General features: G+C 38.6%; 1 protein-coding gene across 1 annotated transcript; it reads left to right on the forward strand.

Annotated features, from left to right (window-relative positions):
• Nucleotides 1-347: 347 nt before the first annotated feature.
• On the forward strand, nucleotides 348-25,653 carry urb2 (URB2 ribosome biogenesis homolog). Its single transcript, XM_014997704.2, has 12 exons — nucleotides 348-423; nucleotides 763-890; nucleotides 1,549-1,725; nucleotides 2,435-3,471; nucleotides 4,584-4,722; nucleotides 5,848-8,158; nucleotides 10,008-10,168; nucleotides 10,873-10,983; nucleotides 13,022-13,264; nucleotides 17,495-17,591; nucleotides 19,970-20,103; nucleotides 24,648-25,653. The coding sequence occupies exons 2-12, from the start codon at nucleotides 765-767 to the stop codon at nucleotides 24,843-24,845; spliced, it is 4,734 nt and encodes a 1,577-aa protein (XP_014853190.2). The 5' UTR covers nucleotides 348-423; nucleotides 763-764; the 3' UTR covers nucleotides 24,846-25,653.
• The last annotated feature ends 1,830 nt before the right edge of the window (nucleotides 25,654-27,483 follow it).

Consider the following 27,483-nt stretch of genomic DNA (forward strand, 5'->3'; position numbering starts at 1 on the left):
AAGTGTTGAATATTTATCTCTTAGTTCAATTTAGTCAAATAAAAGATAATGAAATCAACATTTTATTTTTTAAATTGGATTTCTTGAAGCCCGGATCATAATAATAATAATAATAATAATAATAATAATAATAATAATAATACATAAAATACATGAAAATTAGAATAATACAAATACATTAAAAAAATTAATAGACATTTTGTTATCAGTCATGAAGCCGTGAAAATATATTAAATTTTAGTCAGGAAATAATATGCAGAATTTGTCAAAAATATGCATCGATTAATATTTATCTGTTTTTTCATTGTGCATGTTATTAATGTTCATTATCCAGGGTTAAATTTTGCCCGATCGATTACATCGACTCTCGAGTAGTTGGGTCTGTCTCATGGTGAAATCAGAACAGGCGGAAGACACGTGCAGGTACTGAACTCTGCTGTTATGTCTGTTTTTAGACGGCAATAAATAAGTTAAATAAAAAAATAGTGAATATCTATTCACGCAGTTGACGAGTATCGAGAGAGGTTTTATATTTATCTCTTAAAGGAAGCTAGTAGTGAGCGAGTGAGCTGAAATACTGACTCTTAGAGATGTAGCTTTCCTTTTCATACAAAATATATTCGTGGCCATTCACGTTTATGTTTACTTAATAAATGTCTGACAAGATTCTCTGATGATTTTAGCAGAGCGTCAGTTTTTTTGCACTGTATTTTCATATCTTTTCGCTTCTTAGTGACTTGTCTTTGTTGTGCCCTGCTGCAGCCATGGCTGCCATATACTCAGGTATCCACCTGAAGCTGAAGAGTCCACAGACTCCGTGGGAGGACAGGCTGAAGCTGGCCCGGTTTGCGTGGATCTCCTCCCAGTGTCTGCTGCCCAACAAAGAGCAGGTATGAACACATGAATGTTCACAGGGTTGCTGTGGGACACAATTCAATCAGTCACAATCAGCAAATTAGAATATAATGATGTAAAATTTCTGGATTAAAAAATATCAGTAGTTTTATGTAAATACACATAAATCTGGATTGTTTCAATGTAATTAATATTTATTGTTCCCAGTGTCTCACTTACTGATTATCTTTTGTACGTTAAATTTAATGAAATTGGGGGATTTTTTTGTTAAATCAGTGTTTTGTTCTTGGATCAGTCAGGCTTGTATAATGTATAAGAGAGAGACATTTCAAAACATAAAATTATGTTATATTTTAGTCTATCTTGTCTCTGGTGTAGAATATAGGATACAACCACAAAATTATTAATAACGGTAATAAATATCATAATAGTGAAAATAAACTCTTTTTAGAGAATCTAAATTGTTTTTATATCCAAAGTTTAAAAACTTACCTCGAAAATATTTGAATTTAAACTGTGGGAAAAGCATATGAACCCTGGTTAAACTTTAATTTCTGAGTATTCATATGCATGAATATAGCATGTATGCTCCAGGATGTAGCTTTACCTTAGATCATAAGCTAACTAGCTTTAGCATTCACAGCATTCTCATGTTTTCTCATGTTTCTTCATCTGGACTTGCTTTGCATGCAGGTTTTGTTGGACTGGTGCACCCACGCCCTGACAATCTGGCACAGTAAGAAGGTGGAGTTCTCCCAGGACGTCCTGGATGGCTTGTGGTGCTACCTGGACGAAGTAGTTCACAGCAGGAAGCTGCATTCCTTCATCAAGGAGGGGAAGACAGTAACTCTGAGGCTCAACATGGCGCAGGTGGGCAAGCGGTTCAGTTCAACCACCAACTGCATTTACTCTCAGCATTTAGCAATTTACATCTGAATTTTGATGCATTAGAGCATCAAAACTTTTATAAATGTTATATATATATATATATATATATATATATATATATATATATATATATATATATATATATATATATATATATATATATATAACATTTATATTCACTTTCACCATGTTGTGACTGTTTGTTATGAGACAGATAATCTGTGAAAAGATTGATCTTCACCTCCTCCCTGAGCTGCTATAGCTGTGTGAAGAGATGCACCGCTCCCGGTCAAAAACAACCAATCAGAGCCAGGAGGAGGGTCTTAGTGCTGCCAATCAAGCCCATACATGTGCTGCTAAATGTGGTAATGGTGGAGAAATGACTCATTGTTACAGGAAAACTGTTTATTCGCCTTTATCGGTGGCTTAACTAGCTTTAGCATTCCCACCATTCTCTGTTACACACAGAGAATGTTGTGGCACAAGGACATGATTGACAGCGCTAAGACCCACCTCCTGGCTCTGATTGGTTTATTTCTAGTTAGCACTGGGAGAAGGCAGAGGAGCTCGATTATTTTTTATTGTTTTTCACAGACATAGTTATATTTTCAACAAATATGTAAAAGTATATATGTTTTATAGAAGTCACATACTGCAGCTTTAATGCTGAGTTTTTCTCTGTTTCCTTCAGCTGCTGCTTGACCTCCTGCAGGAATGCACACACGGCCACCCACCCGTGTCTCTGCCCACCGTACTGAGCGTGTGTCGGGGGATTCTGTCTTCTTCTGCCCTCTCATCTGTATTTACCACAAAGTATGAGCTGATGGTCAGCCTGCTGGCCAGGTCCTGCCTGTTGGCCTGCCATGAGATTCAGATGCAGTTGCCCACAGAACGACAGAAAGATGCTGAAGCTGAGCATCTACAGATGGAGCCTGACACCAATCTGATGATCTCTGATGAGTCTAAGAAAGACAAACCCTCTTCTAATCTGTTTGAAGTCTTGCTTCAGGTGCTGGTTTGTTATTTATCAGTGCAGCAACAACAAGCCAACCCGAACAGAGTCTTCACTCTGGTCACCAACCAGCTGGTCCAACCTTTAGTTTTTCTCAGGTTCTTGCTGACTTCTCAGGATTTTGCTCCTTACACACACCTTCATGTCCGGCAGCAGCTGCGCAAAGATATCCGCCTCAAGATCGACTCCATCCTCCAGTTGGCTCTGTTCCCCTCCGAGCAAATGGCGTCTTACAAGGCAGAGCTCCTCCCAGCCAAAGAGGATTCTGGGAAACGTGGTTCAGGTTGGATGAAGGACCCTCCTAAGCCTGTCAGCGCTTTGCTTTCCAAACTGGACTCTCAGGATTACTGCGAGCCGACTCTGCGCTACTCGGTGAAGTCCGACGCCTCGTCTCTGATGTTCAGGTTCTTTCTGGAAAGCTACGGGAAGGGAAAAGGAGAAAGCGACGAGGAGCGGAGGATGTTGTGTTTCTACTTTTTAGCGAGGCTGGTCCCGATGTTAGATCTTCAGCTTCATGGAGGCTCCGCTGAGCAGAAATGTCCTCCAGGTTCCCCACAGAGCTGGAGCCGGGCCCTGCAGGCCGCCGAGTCGCTGCTGAGCCAGGCGCTGGACGCAGACATCTACAACATAGCTGCAGACAGGATACGGCACGGCGAAGTCCAGCTCAGGTTCTACAGAACCGTGGCCCAAACACTCCTGAACACAGCTCAGCTGAGGTAACGTCTCATTTCAATGGTTTTTAAAATTTATTTGTAATACAGGTGTACTAACAGTTATTTTAGTGATTGATTAATTTATCATCTATTCTGATGAATAGATGATAAGTGGTTAACTTAAAAAATTAAGTTAACCACTTAATCCAGGGATGTCCAAAGTGTGGCATGGGGGCCATTTGCGGTCCTGTGGATAGTTTTGTTTGGCCCCGGGAGAAATTATTTACAGAAAAATAAAATGTTTTCAACCAATTTTTTAGGTACAAGAGAAAATAGGTTTTTAATTGACAATGTTTCTGTTTTCATTGATTACACTTAGGTTTGTCACGATAAGTTTTACTGGGTGATAAATTGTCCCAGAAGTTATTGTGATGAACGATAATATTGCTGTTTTGAGACAGTTTTCAAGTAATATAATAGTATTGTTCAAGACGCTGATTATATTTTGAATCAACAATGATTTAAAGATTAATTTTCTTCAGAAATTAGACTGCTTTGCTGTATAAAATATTGTTTATGTGGTACATTATAGAAGAGATTAAAACAACTGATGTTTTTGTTCTTTCAGTTTTTATTAAGAAACAAAAATGTAGTTCTTGAATGATCTCAGCTTGATCACAAAAAGTTTGGACACCACAGATAAGCCTTTTTATACAATATTAGAAATATATTAAAATATGCAAATAATAAGCTGACTCACTTCCTTTTTTAAATAATTAAACATTTTATTGCCTAAAATGCGTTTGCTGTGTGTTCAGAGCTAAAGGTGGTCCAACAATATAGTGGTATATGTGACCTTTTTTATTTTTGTTTTGGCGTTTTATTTGTGTGTAACAGCATAACCTGTTTACCTTCTGTTAACGAGAATAAAGAGCCACTTTTCTGCTGTTTGTCTGGACTCTGCTGGAGACCTGAAGCAGGAAGGAGTCCAGACCGGAAGAGACATTAAAACAGGATGGAAGTGAAAACAAACTGCATATGTTGGAAACAACACTCAGCAGATGATGGAAAATATAAACTAGGCAAATAAGGATTTTCTGTGTAGGGTTTACTTTTTGCATCTTTAGTTTTTGTGTTTGTATCAAGTTAACTGGCTTTGTTGTTTTGAATGTCAGCATACCATCATGGTACCGGTGTCTAAAGGTGCTGCTGAATCTCAACCATCTGATTCTGGAGCCTGACTTGGAGCGTCTGCTGTCCTCAGCCTGGGTAAACCCCGAGAACATGGAGGCACAAGTTCAACGCGCCAGACAGGTTAGAGCTCTTCCATTCTGGGATAAACATCTAAAAACACACAATCAATGGTGATTTTACATTGATTTAGACAAATCTGACGTGGTTTGTCTTTAATCTGCCAGATCACAGCTTGATAACTTTTTACCCGTCAGTACTTTCACAACAAAAGCACAAAATCTTACCCAGTATTTTTTGTCTACTTGTAGTGCAAATAGGGGAGAACAATAAATCAATATCAATTAATAACATGACAGAAACATGATCAATATCTATCATTAAAGTCTGATCCAGAACCGCACAGATTTCTGGGAGATGTAGCCAGAGGAAAGGCTTAAGCTGCTCAACATCTCACGCTCTCTCTTAGCAAAGTTAGTGGAATCGAGTAGCTCTCTCACTCTTTGGTTACCTAGCAACAACTAGCTCACTCATTCTTTGGTTACCTAGCAACAACTAACTCACTCATTCTTTGGTTACCTAGCAACAACCTGCTGAGTAACTGGCACAGATGCAGTTTAAGGTTCCACCTCCTTGAATGTTAAATGCTTACAAATAAATAGTGGAATGAGAACTGTGGATAAAACAGGAAACGTCACACAGTTTGGTAGTATCTCAGATATTTAAAACAAAAAACTAATCAATACTTCTTGATAATGACTCATATTATCGACAAGTAAAATGAGTCGACATAAACACTTATGTCGCGATAAGTTTTCCAGCCATGTCATCCAGTCCTAGATGTCTTGAAATAAGACAAAACTAACTTACAAGTGAGCTTGTTTTTAGTGAATACTTATTTTATATTGATGAAAACGTTCTTTATCCACTAACAGATTATTTCACTCTTAACATGGGAAAAATGCTGTTATAAGTGAAATAATATGCCAGTGAATCTAGTACTTTTTAAATCAATATTAAGGAATTACTTACTCAAACAAGCTCCTGTATCTTGCTGAAAAGTTACATGTAAGTTAGTTTAGTCTTATTTCAACTGTACTAAGGTATTTGCACTAGAAAGTACACCAAAAACATTCTGTGTTTTTTGCAGTGTAAATTTGATTTATCCTCATCCTTTGCTACATCTAAGATGTTGAAAATAAACTAGTTGTTTTACTCAGAATAACAGCTGTGTTTGTGTCCGTCCAGCTGATGGTGAGCGCTCTCCTCCAGACCTACGCTAAACTGCGCCAACTGCCTCATCTCTTCTCTTCGCTGCTCTCTGTGATCTGCCAGCCGGCTCCAGACCAGCGCCGCCCTCCTCTGCTCTCCGAAGGCGTATCTGCTTCTCTCAGATCTTGTCTTCTGGACTCGTCGCCTTCTCAGGTGCTGGAGATTTGCTCATTAGTGTTACAGAACGTCAGGACCCATTTACTGCCCGACTTGGTCAATGAGGAGTTAGCCGAAGAGGAACGGGAGATAGATGGACGCCAGAAGAAAGAAGCTGCGTCTCTGAAGCTGTGCTGCCTCTGTCAGCTGCTTCATGTCGTTTTGTTCAACCTGCAAACTCTCGATAACTCATCTCCGCTTCTTCTCGTCAGGCAGAGCAAAGCCTTCATGGAGGAGATGCAGGAGATGATGAAAGATTTGCTAAATATGTCTATAAAATCCGCTACAAAAAATCGTAACAAGAAAGCCCTAAAGTGGGAACAGAAGACCCAGGAGGCCATTCTTCTGCTCAGATACACCTGGGTGGAAGTGGACACTCTCTTCCACATCCACTGCAGCAAATACACGTCAGTGGATTCATTCCTGACTGGTGAGGACGGGACTGAAGTGTCTCCGCTGCTAACCCACCTGGAGGCACTGATATCAGGTGCGATCCTACCGACTCGTCTCCGTCCGACTCCGTCCTGCAGCCCAGCGAGCTGCTTGCTGCTCAAACTCCTCACCCTGCAGCAGATGAAGAAGATCTTACTGGACAAAGCCTTACTGGGTGAAAGCAGCACCACCGCCCTGCTAAAGATGGCGGTCCGGTTTATCGTAGCCAAGTCAGAGTTTGAGGAGGAACCCACAGGAGACGATGTGTGGGACGGTCAGATAGGCGGTGTGAACGTCACCACTTACCCTGCTGCTCACTGGTTTGTTGTTGTGTCAAATTTACCTCTGATTGTTCTCCACATGAGCCAGGAAGACGTCAGAGATGTAGCGAACGTGTTGGTGGGCTCGTTGATGCATAGAGACATGGAAGGGTCTGGAGATCAGCTTCCAGGACGTCTGAGTTTCTCCTCTGTTTCCTCGCAGCTCGTGCTGAGCAAAGTTTTCCCAGAGCTGCCGTCGGTCTTCTCTGCTACAGTTCGCTCCATCGTTCAGAGGATCATTGGCGTTCTCAGAGGGGGACTTACACCCAAACATAAACTTTCATTTGTGATGGTTTATGAGAAAGAAACCGGGTCGGTTCCTTCTGGATCAGAGCCTGTGTTCTCGCCGCTGGTCGCTGAAGCCGTAGTTCAGGATATCTCTGCGTCTTTTAAAGCTGGAGAGGATTTTGTTCAGCTGACTGACACGCAAACCAAGGAGCTCCTCGACTTGATCCAGATCTTATTCAGCCTCAACCCAGACGGGATGAACTCTGAGGATCTCTCCTCCGTCTTCCTCCTCCTCTTTTTCACATTTACCTCCACCTCCGTGCATCCAGAGCCTCCTGACTCTGGAGGAGATGCTCGGTTCTTCGGGAAGCTGCTCCGAACTCTGACTCGCCTGCTGGAGGGAACCGGCTTCCCGAGTGTCCTGAAGCTCGTCCACGGCGGGACTCTTCTGCAGATTGCTCTGGGTTCTCTCCTGCGGCGCTGCAGAAAACCTGCAGTCACAATCACCTCTGATTGGCTGGATTTAGTTAGCGCAGTGCAAGCCTTCATAAAATTATTAGTTCAGCTGATTATAACCCGAAATAGCAGCGTTAGACTCAACCTGGACCAGTTCGCTTCCTACTTGACCAGTAAGGAAGTCTTAAACGAGCAGCCCAGTTCTGGAGCGTCCATGTTTGGCCATCTTCTCCTGGCTTCTCTGACTTCCTTGTCCCAAGCAATGATGTCTAATTTGGGAAGAAACAAAGCAATAGATCAGACTTTAACAGAAATACTCACTAGGATCACTTCTTTGCTGGGACCAACTGTGGAGTCTGCTCTGAAGCCCCAAGGTGTCTTTTCCGAGGCAGCAGCCCAGCCAGCCAGCGCCATCAGTCAAGCCTTTGTTGTTGAAGTTGTGACGGTGATGCTGCGGAGTGAAGTGGCATCACTGGAGAGCAGCGGTCCGCTGACACACGGTAACCTTTATCAGGCCATCTTCCAGCAGATCCAGAGAGAAATGAGCTCGGCTCCGAGGCCCATGGACTTCCTGGTCTGCTCACTGCGTTTCCTGTCAGCGTTTTATAAAGTAATGGAGAAGATGAGCGAGCAAGGAGAGAAGATGGAGGAGCTCTACGTTCAGATCATCCAGAATGTGAACCACCTCCTGAAAGGTAAATGGAACAAACAGTATTTCTAATGTAAATTCAAATGCATAGAATTGGGTCAAATAACACAAGTTAATGACTGAAGGCTAATTTTTTTTATTACAACTAACAAACTCTCATCTCATGGTAATTTTAGAATGAGATGTACTTTATTGATCCCCAAAGGAAATTTCTTATTTGTTGGCAAACTAGTATTAAAAATTAACCATAAGTGATATGACATTTATTTAAAAAAAATTAAGTTTGTCATCATACTTAATAAGTCACTAAGGATGACTTATTCTTTCTTGAATAGGTCAGAATAGATCTATGGACTGTACAAAACATACTCACTACATTTTGTGCATAATATAATTCTTAGATAATGTGATTTTAGCTGGAGTTCCGTTTGGGTTGCTAGGTAATGGCCGAGTTCCGTTTGGGTTGCTAGGTAACAGGCTGGGCTTCTCTGGGATTAGTTGGTGAAGGGGCAGTGCCTACTGATTTGTGAAGGGTTGTTTTTAAGCGTTTAAGCCGATTTTAGAATCAGTTGGGATTATAGGCGTAAATTCCTGAAGGACTGGTGTGGGCATGTCCCCACCAACTCTGGCATGAAGGGGACAGTCCCAATCAATATTTCCTGAACCTTTTTGTCTTTATGTACCTGCTTCTGTGTAACTCGGCATCAATGCCGAGTTACATACACGCTATATTCAAAGCATTAACTGACAGGTAAGGCTTTTTAAAATTCCTTTGTAAAACGTAAATGGCAAGTCCCTCAGTGATCTAATGGATTGGACGTCACGTGACTTACTGTGTGCGCCATGGCAGTGAGCCACATGCGCTGTTGATTTACATTGAGTCAGGAATATCGGCGGTCGGGGAAATGACACACTCAAGGAAAGAATCTGAGAAGGGGATGCAAAGTTGTGATATTGTCAACACTACAATAGCAATATAACAATGTCCATAGGGATCACATTTCACAGGTCAGTAAAAAGCTTTAATTAAAAAATATATATAAAGAAAGTGGAGAGTAGGTTAGTTTTCCTAGCTTAACTTTTATCAACTTAGCATGTACTCTCGCTGCACAGTTCGGATTATTTTGGTTCAATTAACATAAAAATAAGGCCACCCACATACATTTTCTGACAGATAATCAGAAGTGCAGGTGTTTAAGATGGCTAATCAACCACGGCTAGTGTTCAGGCGATCACTTCTTAGTGATCGCAAAAATCATTGCTTCTGATCGTTTCCATAGCAATGATCAGAAGCAAGACCGTGCCCCAGAACTCCAGTGAGCTCACTGATGAGGTCATAGATGACATAGATTGCCCCATAGACATAGATTGCCCCGAACAACCAACAGATGTCTGTGGGTCCGCATACGTAGACCGGACTGAGACCTCACAAGACAGTACTGAAGACGACGGTACTGTCTCAGGGCAAACTGACCCGGCTGATCTTAAGAGATCAGGATAATATGGGAAACAGAAAATTATTACAAAATGTAAGGCAGACCCGTCCAGGAGCATACGACCCTTTAGAACCTGTGCTTCCTAAACTGGATCTAATGTGCCAAACAAAGCCCTAAAACTGCTAATTTGATTAACATTTTCAACCAAGTTGAATATACCCAAGTACATAAATATAATCTTAATTCAATCTAGGGGACTGGTTCTGTTTTTTAACAAGTTCAAGAGATTTTTCACAACTCAGAAGCCAGTTTTATCCTTGTATTTTATTTCAAGTGGAACCTACAGATAATCAGGCCCAACTGCTATTCAGTCAGTTTCAAGGTTAATAGTTTATTCCACTCAAATGTCTAGAAGGTTATAAAAAAGTAGAAAATAATTGACTTTTTACTTGTTTTCAGCTCCGTGGCTGTCGTCTACTGATGCTGGTAAGCTGCAGCCAGAAGTGCAGGACCTGTTGCGCCACCTGGTGGAGAAAAACACCACCAGTCAGTTCAACATGCTGCTGCTGATGATCAGAGAAGGCCTGGATGTTGCCAAGCTGAGGGCAGGAAACTGGAGGGTGAGACTGAGCAGAAGGACAGATACGACACATTCGTGGTTTAAATCATGTCATTATTGTCATTATTGCACAACAGAACAGCTTCTTAAATGTAATCAACATGTGAATATCTCAACTACTCTGCTTGACTTATCAGTACAGTGTGTAGCTGACCTGTTGATTATGTTTTGGATTAAGCGATTGATAATTAGATAGCAAAATGTTATATGAGATTTTATTAGCAGCACTTGAGCCAGGTGAAGCTAAAACTTTCCCACTTGAGAAGTTTTGGGTAAAATGTACAAAGTAGTTGTTTTTTTTTATCTTAAATTCAAAATATATGTGTATTTTTGTACATTTTCAACTTAATTACTGCTCTGAATGTGCTGTTATTTCAGTAATTGGCCTTTTTTTGAGTTAGTGTACTCCAGTTAACAATTGATTACAATTGTTAACTGGTTACAACAATTGATAGTTGACGATTATTTCAATAAATTGGTCACGGTTTCAGGCATAATCTATTATTTCAGAATTTACATTTACTTTGAAATCTTTACAATAATAATGTTTCAGATTTTTCAACCTGGAGATCTCTGTTGGAGCGTTTGTTTTTATGTATTTGGATGCAAAAGCGTATTTTGAGTAGAATATGCCATGCACTAAAACTTTCCTCAAATATTCAAAAACTCAAGCTCTTCCCTGTGTTTTTTTCTTCTGTTTTGCAGGAGGTGCTGTCAGCAGTGATCACCTTTGAGCTGCTGTCCAGCTGTCAGCTGCCAGAGACTTGCTCCAAAGCGCTGTGGCTCTTTGCTCCGCAGATCATTTCTGCAATGGTGGTAGGAAAAAAACCACATAAAGTCTGAAGGAATAATTCATTAGCCATGTGAGAAAACCACAGCATCCAAAACCAAACCTGAAGGTTGTGACCAAAGACAAAGAAGATGGGAATTTACACATTTAAATGTGTAAATTAAATGTTAAACGTTGGTGCACAAAAAGCCAGAAAAGCAAACTTTATACAAAGTCTTTTAAATGAAACTGTCTCTGTTGTCACATTAGACAGTAAGGCTGTAACAGTAACCTGAAATCACGGTTCAGTAGATATTCAGGTTGCAGAGTAACAGATTGGCCTGATTTTAGAGGAGAAGAAGAGGAAGCAAAAGTGAAAATATAAATCATCCAAAAATGACACAAAACTATCAACCTGTTCTGAAATAACAGGTGTCCTTAGAGATGCTGTTCCTATGAAGTTAGACATTCAAAATGAGAATATTTATGAGATTTTTTTAATATGTATTTTTATTTCTTCTGTGCCTTCTATACATCTAGACTATGTTGAAAATTGGTTAATTTGCAGTTGGTTTCCAATAGACGACATTATAATAATTAAACGTTTTTCATAGATGGGTGAGTAACTAGAGGCTAGAAGAAGTGAAACTGCACCAGGAAGAGATGTTGCGCATGAGGATGGATTTCATACATGAGCTGTTTTAAAGTCCTTTACCTGAAGTCAAACGTGTTTAGTTTCCTCAGAACGTGATTTGAGTCTTTTTGTTGATCTGGTTCTGAGAAAAGACAAAGAGAGACTCTTCTCCAGGTCTTTGCTGAGGTATTTAAAGGACTGGACCTGATCCAGTGGCCGGCCAACATGACAACCAACATGTAAACATGACCAGGTCATGTTGACTAAACACTCTGCAGTGTGGATGATGTTAATGAGGTATTAAGACTTAAAGTTAGCTAATATCCTTAGAGATGCTGTTGCTAAGAAGTTAGACATTCAAAATAAGAATATATATATTAAATAGGGTTTTATTTTATAAATGTATAAATGTGAAGTTTGTCAAAATGTGTTTATTTATTCTTTGAATCTACATTGTTTAGTTAAGTTGTTTCTCCAGACATTTATTGGTGCTTTAAGTTCTGTTGCGGCTCTTGGCAGTTGGTGGTTACCGTAGCAACCGGTAACTGAAGCTCCTCCCCCTTTTTCTGTTGCTGTTTGTAACTGTGGGGCAGAAGCTGCTGGACTGATGTTAACCACCATCTTGATTTCCTCTTATTGTTGTCTCGCTGTTTTTACTATTTTCCTCCAGGTTATTCAACTAGAACATCAATAAATATGAGTACATTTAGAAAATTTTATTAAACGTAGCTATTGTGTGCAGTTTTGTGAAGTAAATCACACTTCTTCAAGTGAATGGCATCCTGAAGAGACCTATTTCAAATGGTAGATTGGTAGATTAAAATGGTGGCCATCTTTTCTTCTTTGTCAGTGGTTGGGACAGTTTCAATAATAAATACTGTCCTTTTAACAGGAACTAGAAGGAAGTTATTCAAACTTCTGTCTCACTCAGGAATATGCAGTCATGAGTTCAGAAATCTGGTGTAAAATCAGTAAAATGAGGCTTTTTTAAGCACTTTTTTAAGGTGAAGTCTGAAAAAAAGATTAAAAATCTTGCTGACCTAGTTCTTTTTTTTGGTTTAGACAGAAGTAAAACCACGCAGAAAAGCTTTGTATGACACCACGGAAATAACTGGCAGGACTCTCAGATCAGCAGTTTTACTGTCTGTGTACTGGAAACGCAGAAACAGTTTTAAATGACACAGCAGCTTAATGACCTAAACGTTTTTTTGTGTGTCTGTGTGTGTGTGTGTGTGTGTGTGTATGTGTGTGTACTCCTTGACCTTTTCTACTGAAATACAGACACAGATCACGTAGAGATGGCATTTAAGTGTCTTTATTAATTTTTTTTGGTGCTGTTGGATCGTGTAATCCTTCTAATCTGTGTAAATAAAGTAAAGAGGAAGCCTGAACTGCTGAATATTTTTCTTTTATTTATTTATTTACAGTTCTCGTCTCGTTGTGTGTTGCAGTTCTTGGTGAGATCGGCCAGCCAGGACCTCGCTCTGACCCGTCCTTTCACCGTTCCCACGGTGACGGCGCTGACGTCACTGTTGCGCCAAGGCGAGGGACGCATTGCCAACCCCCAACATGTGACGGTGGTTCTTGGAGCGCTGCAGTCGCTGCCTCTCGACCACCTGAACCCAAACGTTTACCACGCTGCGTTCCTGGCCATCCACGAAGCGCTGTTCGCCATCATCAAATGTCATCCCCAGGTAGGCGGACACAAAACTCTGTGTGTTTATTGACTTTAAAGAATAAAACTGGTTATCTGGTAGATCTAGACAATATGGCTTAATAGTAAAATCTTTTTCTTACCAGATCTCGTTCCTGATTTTAATTTTGACTGATTTCTTTTTGTTTTGCTTTTATTAGTGGCTTTTATTTCATTCATCCCTTCTGTTCTACGACTGAATATGAGGGTCAGGCTATGAGAATTTTTGTTAAATTACAAGAATACAGTTGTCATAATAGCAGAAAAATTACAAGAAAATGTTATTTTAATGAGAAAACAGCTTAGTTATCTGGATCTGACGTTACCACCTCAGTTCATGTGGTTCTTTCTTTGAAATAAGCAGTTGTTTGCGCTATTAAATTAACATTTTGCACATTTGTATACTTCCTTTTGAGTCTCAACTGCGTCTAAAAAAAAAGGAGAAAAAAAACCATTCAGTCAGTTTTTTGGTGTCTGGAAAATGAACCATTTAAAAAAAAAACTCTAGAATGTAGAAATCAGCAGGCGGTGCCCGTTACCTAGCAATCACAATAGAGCCCAGGCCATCGCCTAGCAACCTGAACATCAGTACAAAGCAGGGCTGGTCTGTTGACTATTTTTTAATTAACCAACTAATAATTGGATGCGTAATAGATTTTTTTGTGCAGAACTAAATCAGGTGAAGCCAAATCTGTCACTTGAGGAACTCTGAGTAAAACATATTTACAGACAAAGAAGGTTATTTTATCTTAAATACAATTTTAGAGTAATTACTACTCTCATTGTGTTGTTCTTTCAGCAAATGGCTTCTTTTGAATCTGTATTCTCAAGTTAACAATCATTACTAAATCGGTTGTTTGAATAATCGATTAATCACAATGAATCACTTCAGCCCTACACCGCATGCTATGCTCAGGAACTTGTGGTAATTTCCGCGTTTGAAAGTAATCACAAATCAAGTCAGGGCTGCTTTGTTCCTAAGTAAACATTGTGCTGTTAAACTGAACCCGCTGCACTATGAGCACGATCTGAAACAATTAGTAACCCGTTTATTTTTGATGTGGAGAGAATTTCAGATGAAGAAATGCTGCAGGTAGAACAGACCTGTGTGAGTAACTTTGTGTGACGAAGATAAACAAGACGACACACAAAGCTCACCTCTAAAATCAGTTTCCACAGCGCTGGACTTTCCTCCAAACATTAATGAAGTTGTTGCCAGGAAACAAGGCTGAGCATCTTCCTCTTACAGCAGGGCATAAAGGTTAGAGGAAAGAAAACATGTATTGTTCAAATTTAGTTGCTACTTGTGGTTCTTACACTTTCTAAGCACTAATCAGTTTCTGCATCTAGATTTTTAAAGTTTATATATGTTTAAAGCTTTGGTCGCGACTGTGGTGGAGTTTCACTCTGATGCTGTAAGAAATGTTTAATCTTTAGGAATAAAACAGGTCAAATTGATGGCCATAATTTATTCTCTCAATTCAAATTGAAAAAATAATAATAAACTTAAAAGTTCAAGCAGACCAAACTTTTCTTGTTTTAGGTTAGTTAGAATTACCAAAATTATTTAAATTTGCTAAATCCTAGAAAACTTAACAAGAACATTTTTTAGAGATTTTTTAGTGAATTTCTTTGTATATTATGTTTAAGCATTTCATTTAATTTAACTTAAACAAGAAGGTAAGTTACCTTAACAGGATTTGTTTGGATTGTTGCAATATAATAAATATTTATTATTCCTAATGGTCTTTCTATTTTAAATAAAATCTGGCTTATATTTTACGCTTTAAACGTTATTGACGTTTTGGGATTTTTAGTTAAATCAGTGTTTTCTTTGACTCAGGTCAACAGGGTGTGTTTATGAGAGACTTTTCAAAACATAAAATGTTATATTTTAACTTTAACTACAGAATGTGGAAAACTTTCAAAAGACATTATTAATGATAACCAGAGGCGCACCGACTGCAGTTTTTAGGCCAATCGCCGATTATTGATCTTCAGAAAGCCTGACCTGCCAATTCCAACTTGTTTTTGTCTGAAATGTTGATAAATATAGCAAGAAAGTCGCTGAGACTGTTGTTAACGCCAAACATGCAGACATGGCCTGGTGGGTCGGTCAAACCTCTCACTGTAGAGCAGAAGAGGACAGAGGAGGATTTTGGCTGGCCGATAAATTGGTGCATCCCTAATAATAACAGTAGTAAGTTATATTGTAAGCAGTGAATTAAAACTCTGTTTTTAGTTCATTAATATTGCTTTCTTGTGCGGTGTTGGAAAAATACCTTCAAAATGCTTGAAGTTTACGAACCCTGAGGCGTTATCCTCTCCTTAGAGACAGAACCTGGTCAGAGTCACAAATCTCTCTTTTTTAGACATTAATCGTTAGCATAAGCTTAAAAGTGTCTGTGTTTGTGTTCTTGTTGTTACGACTCCGTCTATACATATTGCTGCATTCTGCATAAGAAACCAGTCGTTTGCTCTCGTGTGTTGGAAGTGAGTTTAGGTGCTTTGAATGTATAATATGAGGAAAATGTGCTACGTGTTGCCGCTGAACCCTCAGGACACTCCACTAAGGAATTTCACTTCCAACCAGAGGATATTGCAGCTCACTACAGTTGTACTTCACCAGCATGGAAACCTTGTGATGTTCACATTTTCAGCTCCTCTACAAGTTTGCATTTTGCCCCGAAGGCTCAGTTAAAAAGAACATTTTCCCCTTAAACTGAAACATTTAGATTTTAACCACACACAATAGATTTAGTTGTCTTTGTGCTGATAGGTTATCTTTTTTTTAACTCTAGAAATAGTTTTTCAACAACAAGAACTGAACAGAATTGAAACTATGCAGCTGCTATGAATTAAATGGGCCAGGAACCAGTTAAGTGTTGTCAGATGTTTGCGAAGAGAAAATACACCAGAAAAGGAGAGGAGAAGAAAAGAAAGCAGAATGTTTTTTAAAGAGGAAGAGATGTGGAAATGAGGAAGGAAGCTGGAGATGAAGGGTTAAAGTGCTTGATTGGATCAGGACACAGAACAGGGTCTGGTCCAAAATGCAAAGTATGGGTGTGTTGTAGAGAGAGGAGACTTTAGTGGGTTGGCATGAAGCATGTTTAAGTCAATGGAAACCAGTGCTGAGCTCCAACCTGGGCCAGTGACTTCATCCCGGCCTCGTTTATATTCTTCCTGTTGCTCTTTACCTCCATCTGTCACAGAAGGAACGAGCTTACAGCTCGGTTTGGGCCGGCAGGACACTCTCACATCATAACGTTAAGTAAAAATACCTGTCGAAGTATTTCGTCGTCTATTTTTTTATGTTTAGTCCTGGTTTACAAGCTAACAAGGATTTGTTCACATGAATATTTTTCCATCACTTCTACAAAATCCTGCAAATATTATCAATATCTGTTTAGCTCTTTGTTAAATTGTGATGGTCTTTAACTAAAGAGGAGAAAAGCATTACCACTAACAAAGACTTGTCATGATAACGCATTGTACTGGATGATAAATTGTCCCTGAGGTTATTGCAATAAACAGTAATATTCCCACAGTGTATTATAAGCCTGGCGGGCCTCCAGGCTTTACTTGTGTCCCCACCAGGCTTAACATTGTTTGTTTATTTTAGTGTTTTTTTAATCATTGCCTTTTTTAAGACTTTATTGTTGGTGTTTAGGTATTAATCCTCCAGTCTTCCAATAATGCATAATTATCAAGTGATATTTTCAAATTTCCTGTTAACTTGAAACATTTTTTAACTCAAAAACACAACGGGCCGTTGGATGAATGTCCCAAGCATTGGGCTTAGTAAGTTTTCTGGGGGAACCCTGTTGTTGTTTTGAGACCATTTTCAAGTAATGTAAAGTTAACAGCATAATAACACATTCTCACATTCTCAAAGATCAATAAACTTTAAATTTTAATGGACATTCAACAGTGGAACTGAGAGACATTTTAAATAAAAAAAAACAGAAACAACAAATAAAAGTGAACTCTGAAGTTTGTGTAAACAAACTTATCCTTCAAAAAGAGGTGATAATTGAGACCGAAGCACCAGACTGACGACTTTTGTCATCCAGTTTTTGGTTTGAAATACTGGATGCTGCAAAAAGAGAAACGACAAATCATGCAAATTGGAATTATTGAGCTTGTTTTAATTTATGATGTGATTAATTGATTTATTGGGACAGGCCTAGATGCAGTAAATGATTGCAGTATCAAACTTGTGTGTCTTCAGGTGATTTCCAGGGCCGCTCCGTCCTTCCTGAATGTCTTCTATCGGCTGGTGTCGTCGATCATGCAGGAAGGTCGGCAGAGAGGAGACGCCGATGCAGGTACCTGAACCCGATGTTACTCACACATCGCCTTTCAAACGCAGGGGACATTAAAGGCGACCTATTGCGCTTTATTGAACAGGTTAGGATAGGTCTATAGCTTAAACAAAACATGTTCATTACATTTTTTACACAAAAGCATTCTTAGATAATGAGATTTTAGTCTGATCAGTTCTTCCCATTTTGAGCTGTTTTAGGGCCTCTTGTCACTCTAAATCCAGACAAGCTGCTGCGGGGATCATGACCCCCAACTCAACATTTACACTCCTGGGAAAATGGCTGCAAACACATGCATAGCACACAACCGTACCTTTTTGAAAAGCATAAATGGAGCCTTCTGCACAACCAACAACAAAGCAACAAGTGGTTTCTGAATGTTAAGTCAACAACAAAACACTTGTCTTCTCCAGCAGCCATTGTACATTAAACATGCTGGAGCTCTGCTTTGGTTGCTAGGTAGCAGTGGAGTCCCCATCGATTGTGACTTAACATTCGGGAGGTTTTTGGAATGGCTTGTTTTCCAGACACCAAAAATCATTAATTTGCTGCCAAGAAACATCTGGGTGTTTTGTTTTGTTTTGTTTTGTTTTAAAGTGCTTAGGCTATTTTGTGAAACAACAAAAACCCAAATGGAAGTATAAAAATGTGTAAAATGTGAATTTTATTTTAGGTGTTCAGATGCAGTTAGTCAGCATGGGGCACAGCGCTGCTCAACCCCTTGTCAGATGGTACTCAGCACAGGGACAGACCGAGATCTGCTACATATCGTAATAATGTTAAAAAATAAAAGTTCTTCAACTCACCCTGAGAAACTTTCCGCCTTTATCTCCAGGCTTTCTTTTTTGTGACCTGGTTTTAAGCCATTTATACATTATTATTTGTAAACACTGTCCTTTGGTAAGCTAGCTGCAGTGTAGCACTTTGAGCTAACATCAGGCAAATAAATGGTTGTTTACATGCAGTACCTCACAAACCACCGGGGGCGCCCACGGACCACCAGTGGTCTGACTGACAAGTCAGGCAAGAAGAAGAAGAATCATAGAAATAACTTAAAGGCCACACTTTTCAGATCATCCATCCATGCATTTTCTGGTCCTATTTTATCAATTGAAGTTCATAAATTAATTTATGTGTACCTCTGTAACTGATTACAGTGAAATGATGTGATGTTATTCCTGTACAGCGTAATGTTCAGCTGCTGCTTGAACATGATTTATCCAAACACTAATTCAGGCATTTTCACTTGAGAGTTTGATGAAAAGCTGTTAGCTGCTGAGGTAAATCATGTCGTCAAGGCTTCAAGGTGAAGTTGTTTCTTTTGATTTGAAACAAGCGAGCTGCCAGTGAATTACTCACACAGTCCTGGTCTGGCCTGTGGTTTTCTGTTCATGCACTTACCGCTGAGCTGCTGCCTCTTTATTTTAAGAGAAATCTCTCGTTAGTCGCAGACGTACCGTTTTTTATATGCACAAGTCGGAATGAAACATTCTGAGAAAGTGTCTTCTAATCTTTTATTTTTGAAGATTTCATGATTTAACCAGCTGTGTTTGAGTCTTTCACTGTGATTTTAAACATTAAAGGACCTACTTTACAAGATTGGTGCAATTCAGGTGCTTGAAATCCTTGAAAATGCTTGGATTTCAGTCAAGTGTTTTCAAGGTTTGAAAAGTGTTTGATTTCTGCATATTCAAAATGCTCAGTTTTATAATACACTGCTGTCAAACTCTTCATTAAGAACCTAAATCTGGAAAACATTTACATTTAATAATAAAACTGAATTTTTTTTCTCACTGCCTGAAATTAAACTAGATTTAATGTTTTTTGTTTTAACTTAGTTTGAATTATCAAAATTATTTTGTATTAATTTAAATGCCAGAAAACATGGTGAGAACATTTTTTTAAAGAGATTTTTATTGTAATTTTCTTTCGTATGTGATCAAGATCTGTGTGATTGAAATAAATGTTGGCTAATATTTTATATTTTGTATTATGCTATTGAAATTAGGTGATTTTGTTAAATTAGTGTTTCACTGATCAGTCAGGTCTTTAGGGTGTGAGAGACGCATTTCAAAACATAATTTTTTTTATATTTCAGCTTATCTTCTCCCTGCTGTAGAATATGCTCACAAAACATTATTAATGACTATTACATGACATCATATAATAGTTTTCTGTCCATTTGTATTATTTTTATAAAGTTTGGTGCTGGAGAAGTTTTAAAACTTACCTTGAAAATGCTTGAATTTTGCTGTGGGAAAAGTGGCTTTGACTTTAGGAAGAGGAATCCTCTGAAACCTGATTTCTCAGTTGCTTTAGCTAAAAATACAAGTTTCATGTCACTCAGCCCAGTTAGAAAATGAACGTTTGTTTTTCTGCAGGCGCGGACGTTGACGTGTATCTGCAGTGCTCCAGGCTGACGGAGAGGATGTTCTCTCACATTGCTGCCACACCTGAAAGCTTCACTGCATTGCCAGCTTTCATGGTGGCTCAGTACGTCACAGAGCTGCAGAAGGTATTCACTCGACACAGAACAACATCTTCTCTGTCTCTAAACAGGATTTACTTGATATTTATCTCTATTTTCATAATGTAGTAACAGTTCAGTAGCTACACGCATACATCTGGTGATCTCTGAACAGGTCAGGATACATCTGAGGTCTAGAACAAATCACAAAATCCTTCTTGGATAATGAGATTTTGTTCTGCCTATTTTGAGCTCCTTTCAGAATGAGATGTTTTAACTGTAACCTGTAGCAAAAGAGCAAATACTTTAAACTTCTGTCAACATCTTCAACATCTGAGTCATAGAATAAAAGAGAAAATTAAATATCTTTTGAAACCAAGGAAGCTGCTGCTGGCCACGTCCCCCACCTCAACGTTTACACTCGGACGTGAAAGTAGCTGCAAAACGGATGTGCAATTGTACAACGTTACATCTTTGAAAAGCAGAAGTGGAGCCTCCTGCACAACCAACAAGAATGTGATTTCTGATTGTTAAGTCAACAACAAAACACTTGTCTTCTCCAGCAGCCATTGTACAGCGACTACAGCGGTAAAACTAACTGACCAAACGTGCTGGAGCTCCATTTGGATTACTAGGTAACAGTAGAGTGCCCCTCGATCTTTGAAAAGCAGAAGTGGGGCCTCCTGCGCAATAAACAAGAATGTAGCAAGAGGTTTCTGAATGGCAAAACCCTTGTCTTTTCCAGCAGCCATTGTACTGCACATTCAGCGGTAAATAACCAAACGTGCCGGAGCTGCTTTGGTTGCTAGGTGACGGGCGGAACTACACTGGGGTTGCTAGGTAACAGACTGGGCTTTGATGGAATTACTTGGTGCACGACAGTGCCTGCTAATTTGTGACGTTACGTTCAGTTTTCTTATATGGGTCCTTTTTCAGACACAAAAGAACATGAACCTACTGACAAATAATAGCTGTGTGTTTTTTAAGTGTTTTCAGAAGCAGCTGAGACCCAAATGGAAGCACAAAAACGTGCAAAATGTGAATTTTGTATAATAGATCCCCTTTAATAATACAGTACCAAGCCAGCACTGTGTTATCCGTTATGAGTTTTAGCAGATGTTGGAGTCTGGACAGCAGGATCTCAGCTGATCTGTTCCCTCCAAGTTGAATAACTGAGACGCTGACGCTCTGAGGAAGAGGGGAAATATTCTCAGTAGCCAAAATTGTAGATGTTGACACAAGCCACTGAGCGGGCCCAGGATTACTGCTACATTGTGAGCAGGAGCGAAGTTTGAGGCTGGATGTTCCCTCAGTCCGGTGAGTCACGTCTGGCCTCAGAGTGCGGCTGCCGTCTGCTGCCAGGCTGCGTTTAACGCGACGCCTGAATCAGCAGTTTCCAGCCCAGAAACACATCAGCGCATTATGAGGAGTTTCTGTCAGACAGGAGAAAACTGGAACATGGAGGTGTTGGGGAGTCTTTAACCAATTCGTTTCAACAAGTAGGGAAAGATTTAGCTGGTGCATTAAAAACATAATATGTTCTATGTAAGTTAGAGGAAATTTAATGATCTGTTTTTAAAATCAAATCCCAGTACAGTCATTCTGTTGTCTTTATGTTAATCCTGTTCCCCTTAATTAAACTAAACGTAGGGGTTTTTCATCTGAAAACAGTAAAACCACAAAAGAGTAAATAGTCAGTGAGTTTCATAGTAAAGTTGACAACAACAGACTTGTTTAGAAATATCTAAAAAATATTCCACATTAGATTTTAAATATATTTTTTCAGACAAAAATGCCTTCAGATTTAGTCATCAACATCTTAATATTTGAGTCATATAATAGAACAGAAAAGTAAAGTTCTGTATTTTCCCGCAGTGGGAACTTCAGCATTATGTCGAAGCCTGTGGATTCACACAAAGGTAAAAAAAATACACAGATGGACATAAAAACTTAAAAATAGGAATAATAAAATGTACAGCAAGGGCAAATTAACAACATGTACAGTTATTTACAGAAGAAATGTGCAGCTGAGTAGGTTGATTTAAAGGAAAAATGCACAAAATGAGAAAACAAAGTCTGTACAATAAATTAAAATAAACTGCAAACTGCAGGAATGTATTTATATCCACTTTATCTTTTCGCAGTTTGTCACATTACAACCATATGGACTGTATTTTAATCGATAGCTCGACACAAAGTACCGCAAAACTAAACAGAACAAAAATTAAACATCGTTTTCTTCTTTTCTTTTACACATAAATGCCAACTTTATTCTGATGGGAATAAAATCCAGAGCAACCTATTCTTATCAAAAGTTGACGGATTAATAGTCTTCTTGTCACTTAATGTTTGCAGCAGATTTTATTTTAAATTTTTACTTACAAGAAATACACTTATGCATTTTTTTACTGAAAGATCCTGACTTTAACCTCTTTAACGTTGATTTATTGTAGTTATTAATTAATTAATTAATAAAAACAGCCTTTAAAGGATGCTGTTTGCATATTTAGCCTAGTTTTAGCTTATTTTTTATTCCAAGACAGGAAGGAATCAAACACTTTTTAGTATTATGCAATTTTCTTTTTCACTTAGAAAAGCCCAGTTATCATAAAACATGAATGCACAAGCACCAGGAAACACATTAGTGAGTCAGACGGGTGAGAAGTTGACACCGGTGTAATAACATAATGATGCATTTGGAGATTCCCTGAACTCCTCATCACATTTCATCAGCCGCTGCTTGTGGTGACACATAACAGGTTGTGTTCCTCATAATGGGAGCCTTGCTGTTTAAATCACTTAGCACGGGCGGCTCCGAGCGGCCGCCGGGTCTCACACACGTCTGCGGCGCGGACCGCGTCACGGCGGACGCCACCTGAACCCCCGATGAGTGTAATGTATCTGAGATGAATAAGCTATTAAATGTCCTGCTGCCTCGCTGGTTAGGGTTCACCGATCACGATGATTGCTGTTCGACCGGGGCGTGTTTACCTGTTGTTGCAGAAAGAAAAGCTCGCTCTGTCTGCTTTTCTTGCTTTTGTCTCACATGTTGACCTGCAGCTCAACCTCCTGTGGATCAGAATATTCACTTTAATAAACATAATGTGTCTCTAAACACAAAGCTCCAGCTTCAGTGCTGCAGGTTTGTAAATATAAGAGTACAGGACTCGGTTCTAGTTTGCACTGCAAAAACACAAAATTTTTCCAAATGTTTCTGATCTGGTTTTTAGTGCAAATATCTTAGTACACTTGAAATAAGAAAAACTAACCTGCAAGTAAATATTCAGCAGGATATTGGAGCTTATTTTAAGTCAATAATCCCCTAATATTAATAGAAAATACTGCTTCAGATTGTTTCACTTATCACAACACATTTTCCCCTTATTGCCAACTGAGCTGGTGATTTTTCACCAATATTAAGGAGTAATTAACCCAAAACAAGCTCCTGTTGAAAATATACTTGTAAGTTCATTTCTCTTATTTTAAGTGTACTAAGAGTAGAAACTAGACTAGAATTACTTGGTAAGATTTTGTATTTTTACAATGTGCTCTGCATCCCCAGAACCAGAACCAGAACCAAACGAGGAGAAGAAGCATTCAGCTTCTATGCACCACAAATCTGGAACAAACTTCCAGAAAACTGCAGAACAGTCGAAACACTGAGTTCCTTTAATCTAGACTAAAAACTCACCAGTCTAGAGTTACTTTTTGAATAAAACAAACATTGACCAACTTATTTGAGGTGAATGATTTTGGTGGTGGCTCTCATCAAAACGTTTGTTCAGTTGCTGACTGTACGATGTTTTCTTTATAATTTTGTACTTTTTTGTTTTTATTGTGTAAAACATCTTGGTGCTGAAACTTGATTGATTGTTTGAAATCAAATATTTAGATAATCAACTAATTTAGCAGTCGATTAATCAGTAACCAGAGGATAAACTAAAAAAAAGACATTTACTTAAAAACCCAACATATTCAGATCAGTAATTCATCCAAAACTTTTGTCTGTAAATATGTTTTACCCAAAACTCTTCAAGTTGTGTAGTTTCAGCTTCGCCTGGTTCAAATTCAGTAATATAATGCTGTCTTATTGCATTTTAGGGAATAAAATGTTTAGTTTCTTATTTAAAAATGTATTGAATTATTTGTTAATTTCTATCTCTTGATATATTTCTAACATTTTATAAAAAGACTGAAGTGGTCAAATGAAAAACATGTAGAATATGCCTATTATTTTACCTGATTAATCGATTAATTGTCAGAATAATTGAGTAATTGGTAATCCTTAGTTGCAGAATAAGTACAAATTAACATTAATTTATGTTTGTCTGCCGTAGACTATGTAAAGGTTTGATGTAATCTCAAAATATTGAGGAAATATGAATAAATCAGCAAGACCATGAAAATGAGACTATTAAAGTGTTTCTGTAAGGAAATGTGAAAGCAGGCAGTAAGAATCTTATTATAGCCAAAGTTAAGCTTCATAAAGTGAGTAAAATGTCTGATTTATGAAGCGGAAACCTCTCTGTGCCTCATTATGTCCTCCTCCGTCTCTTCTTTTCCTTTCATCTGCGTATCTTCTGCCTCTGCAGGTCACCCTGCGGCCGGACGTGAAGCTCCACCTGACTGAGGGCGTCTACTGCGTCCTGGACCTGTGCCTGGAGACGGACATCAAGTTCCTGAGAGCCGGGCTGAGCGCCGGCGTCAGAGAGGTGTTCAACGAGCTTTACAGCAGCTACACCCACTACCACAAAACACAGAGGCAAGGAGAGGACAAGTACACCGTCTGATCCAGAACAACCGGACCCGACCTGACCATGATCAGCAAAGACTTTAGCTGAAAATCAACTGCTTAAGTTTTCTTTCCTATCATGAGTTTTATAAATCTGTGTTTATAAGGTTTTATATTCAATCAAATATAAATTTATGAAAACATTTCTGAGATGTTTTGCTTTCTGCACCGGAAAGCTTCTTCTGTTTGTGATGTTTTTTGGTTTGTTTGATCAAACCTCTCAGCTCATCAAACAAATGTTAATATTAGATGAGAATAATCTGATTAACTATAAAATTCAATTTTCAGGTGACCAAATAATTTATAAAGAGAAATAATTTAACTTTAAACCTAATTGGTTTTGACAGCTTGGCTGTGTTTTATATTTGCATCACTTTTGACTTTTTTTGCAGAATTGTCTTAATTCATCCACAGTGGAAGGTTTTCAATCATTAGTTACCTGACAAGGTAAACATCTCAATCAGATATAAGTCTGGACTTTGACTAGACCAGTCCAAAACCTTTTCTAAACCATTCAGATGTGAACTTGCTGGTGTGCTTTGCCTCCCTCCATATTCTTGAAGAATAGACAGAACATTTCCCTTCAGTCTTGTGAAGATTTATGTGTTAATTTTAAAATAATTTGTCCTACTTCGTGTTGTCGGACAGGTTCTGTTCAAGTGACTTCTTGAATCGGACAGTAATTTGTTTACAAAAACAAAGATTTAATCATACTTCCTGATTTAACACGTTTAAGTAAAAGCATCTGAACATTTCTTTGTGCATCTCCATAGCTTAACAATTAAAATTTGCTTATTTGTCTGGAATATTGAAGTGACATATTTGAAATATACTTTCTGGCCGCCCTGTTTAATAATATTATCTTAAATTATGTAAAAATTACTGTATTTTTATTTAGGAGAATTAAGACTTTTTTCTTAGGTTGGCAAATGAATTACTCAAGTAACTAATTATTCTTTATACTCAAATGACACAAAAATAATTAAATTAGAGACACAGTGATGTGGCTGTTTAATAAGAAACTATTAATTTACTAAATGTATAAAATTTCAGGGATTTCAGACTTTTTAAGTTGTCTTTGTACTGTTACTGAGACACAGGAGCTTTTATACGCTTTGAATCAATCATTACACATCATGATTTAAATTCACAGTTGTTTCATTATCACAAATCATTTCAGCATCTGCAGTTTCTGATTTATTTATTTTCTGGAAAAGGAGTACATGTTTTTTTTGGGGGTTTTTTTGAGTATGGTAACCCAGCAGCAGACTGACGCTTTCAGAGGCAGTTTGAATGCTGCCCTTGATGAGCCTCTCCTAATTTGATTTACTGTTCAAAGTACTGGGTTCACAATGAGGCCTTTCAAAATAAAACAAAAGGACTAAGAATCTGAGTTTTCAAAAAGGTTTTCAAATCCAAACTCTGCTGGTGGGTGTTACGACTGGCTCAAGGTCATAACAAAACGGGAGGCCATGCAGTGGTTAAAGCGCAGAAAAAGGAATATTTATTAAAAACTACAATGGATTGTGGAAGTCAAGGTCAGTGGTGTAAAGCAAATGCCTGGATGCGTCATTGTATGAGTGCATATGGAAGTGTTGAAGTGCAAAAACAAAGACAAACTCAAATGTGCAAAAGGAGGGGAGCTGAGGCCTGGCAGAGTGGACGCCGAAGGCGACCCGGAAGACGGAGATGGCCGGGTTTAAACACTCTGCGCTCCAAATCAACGGACCAGCAACACATGCAAAGGGGAGGAGCACAAGGACAGACAAAAGCACCTGAAACACAGCTCACAAGGTCCAGGGCCTTAACAGTGGGACTCTTTAATCAGACCAAAATAATTTAGCCATATCAAAAATACTTGATTTCTCCTAAAGGATCTCCTGTAGCAGTCAGTCTAGCAACAGTCTGAAGAGATCCTCTGACTGAAGACTGTCATAAGCAACTAGCAGCTCAGTTTCCAAGCAGCAGGGACGATATCCACGTTCTGGATGACACCGTCAGTTGTTGGTAAGCACTGCTGATCCACCTCATTTGCTTTGGCCACTCCCCTTTAAGATGAGTATGATTGATGGGAGATATATGAACTTCCTCTTTCTCCACTATTTGGTCCTGCTTTGCATCCATGAAGCCTCTCAAATATATTCTTTGTGTGTGGGTTTTTTTTTTAAGGAACAAGGGTTTTATTCTGTAAATGTCAGTGTTTTATATTTAGCATAGAATAATCCAGTTTAAATTAGATTTTGAACCAGAGCTGATCAAACTCAGTAAAGTCTAAAATAAAAGAAATCTTGAATATGATGCTAGCTCAGTTAGCTAACGGGTTAGTGTTTACACTCTGCAGAATAAAGAGTAAATACGCTTCCTGTTGACTGTAATCTGTGATTAGGAATAGAAAAGCAAGTTAACATGCAAACCCCCAAGACAATAGCGCGCTGGGTAGTGAGCCATTTAAAAAAAAAACCCTCTGGAGGCAATATATTGAAGTTAACGTGCCAAACATGTCTTTACATCACAGAAATATTTCTGTTAAATGGGTTTTTATCTGAGCTGTGCTTGTTTTCTGATTTAACCTTTAGAGTTGGACATAATAAAAGCAACAGACTCATGTGCCTCTGCAGCATTTTTTCATATCTGTA

The sequence above is a fragment of the Poecilia mexicana genome, unplaced genomic scaffold (assembly GCF_051168715.1).
Source record: "Poecilia mexicana isolate PSO_F unplaced genomic scaffold, ASM5116871v1 scaffold_3, whole genome shotgun sequence".
NCBI lineage: Eukaryota > Metazoa > Chordata > Actinopteri > Cyprinodontiformes > Poeciliidae > Poecilia > Poecilia mexicana.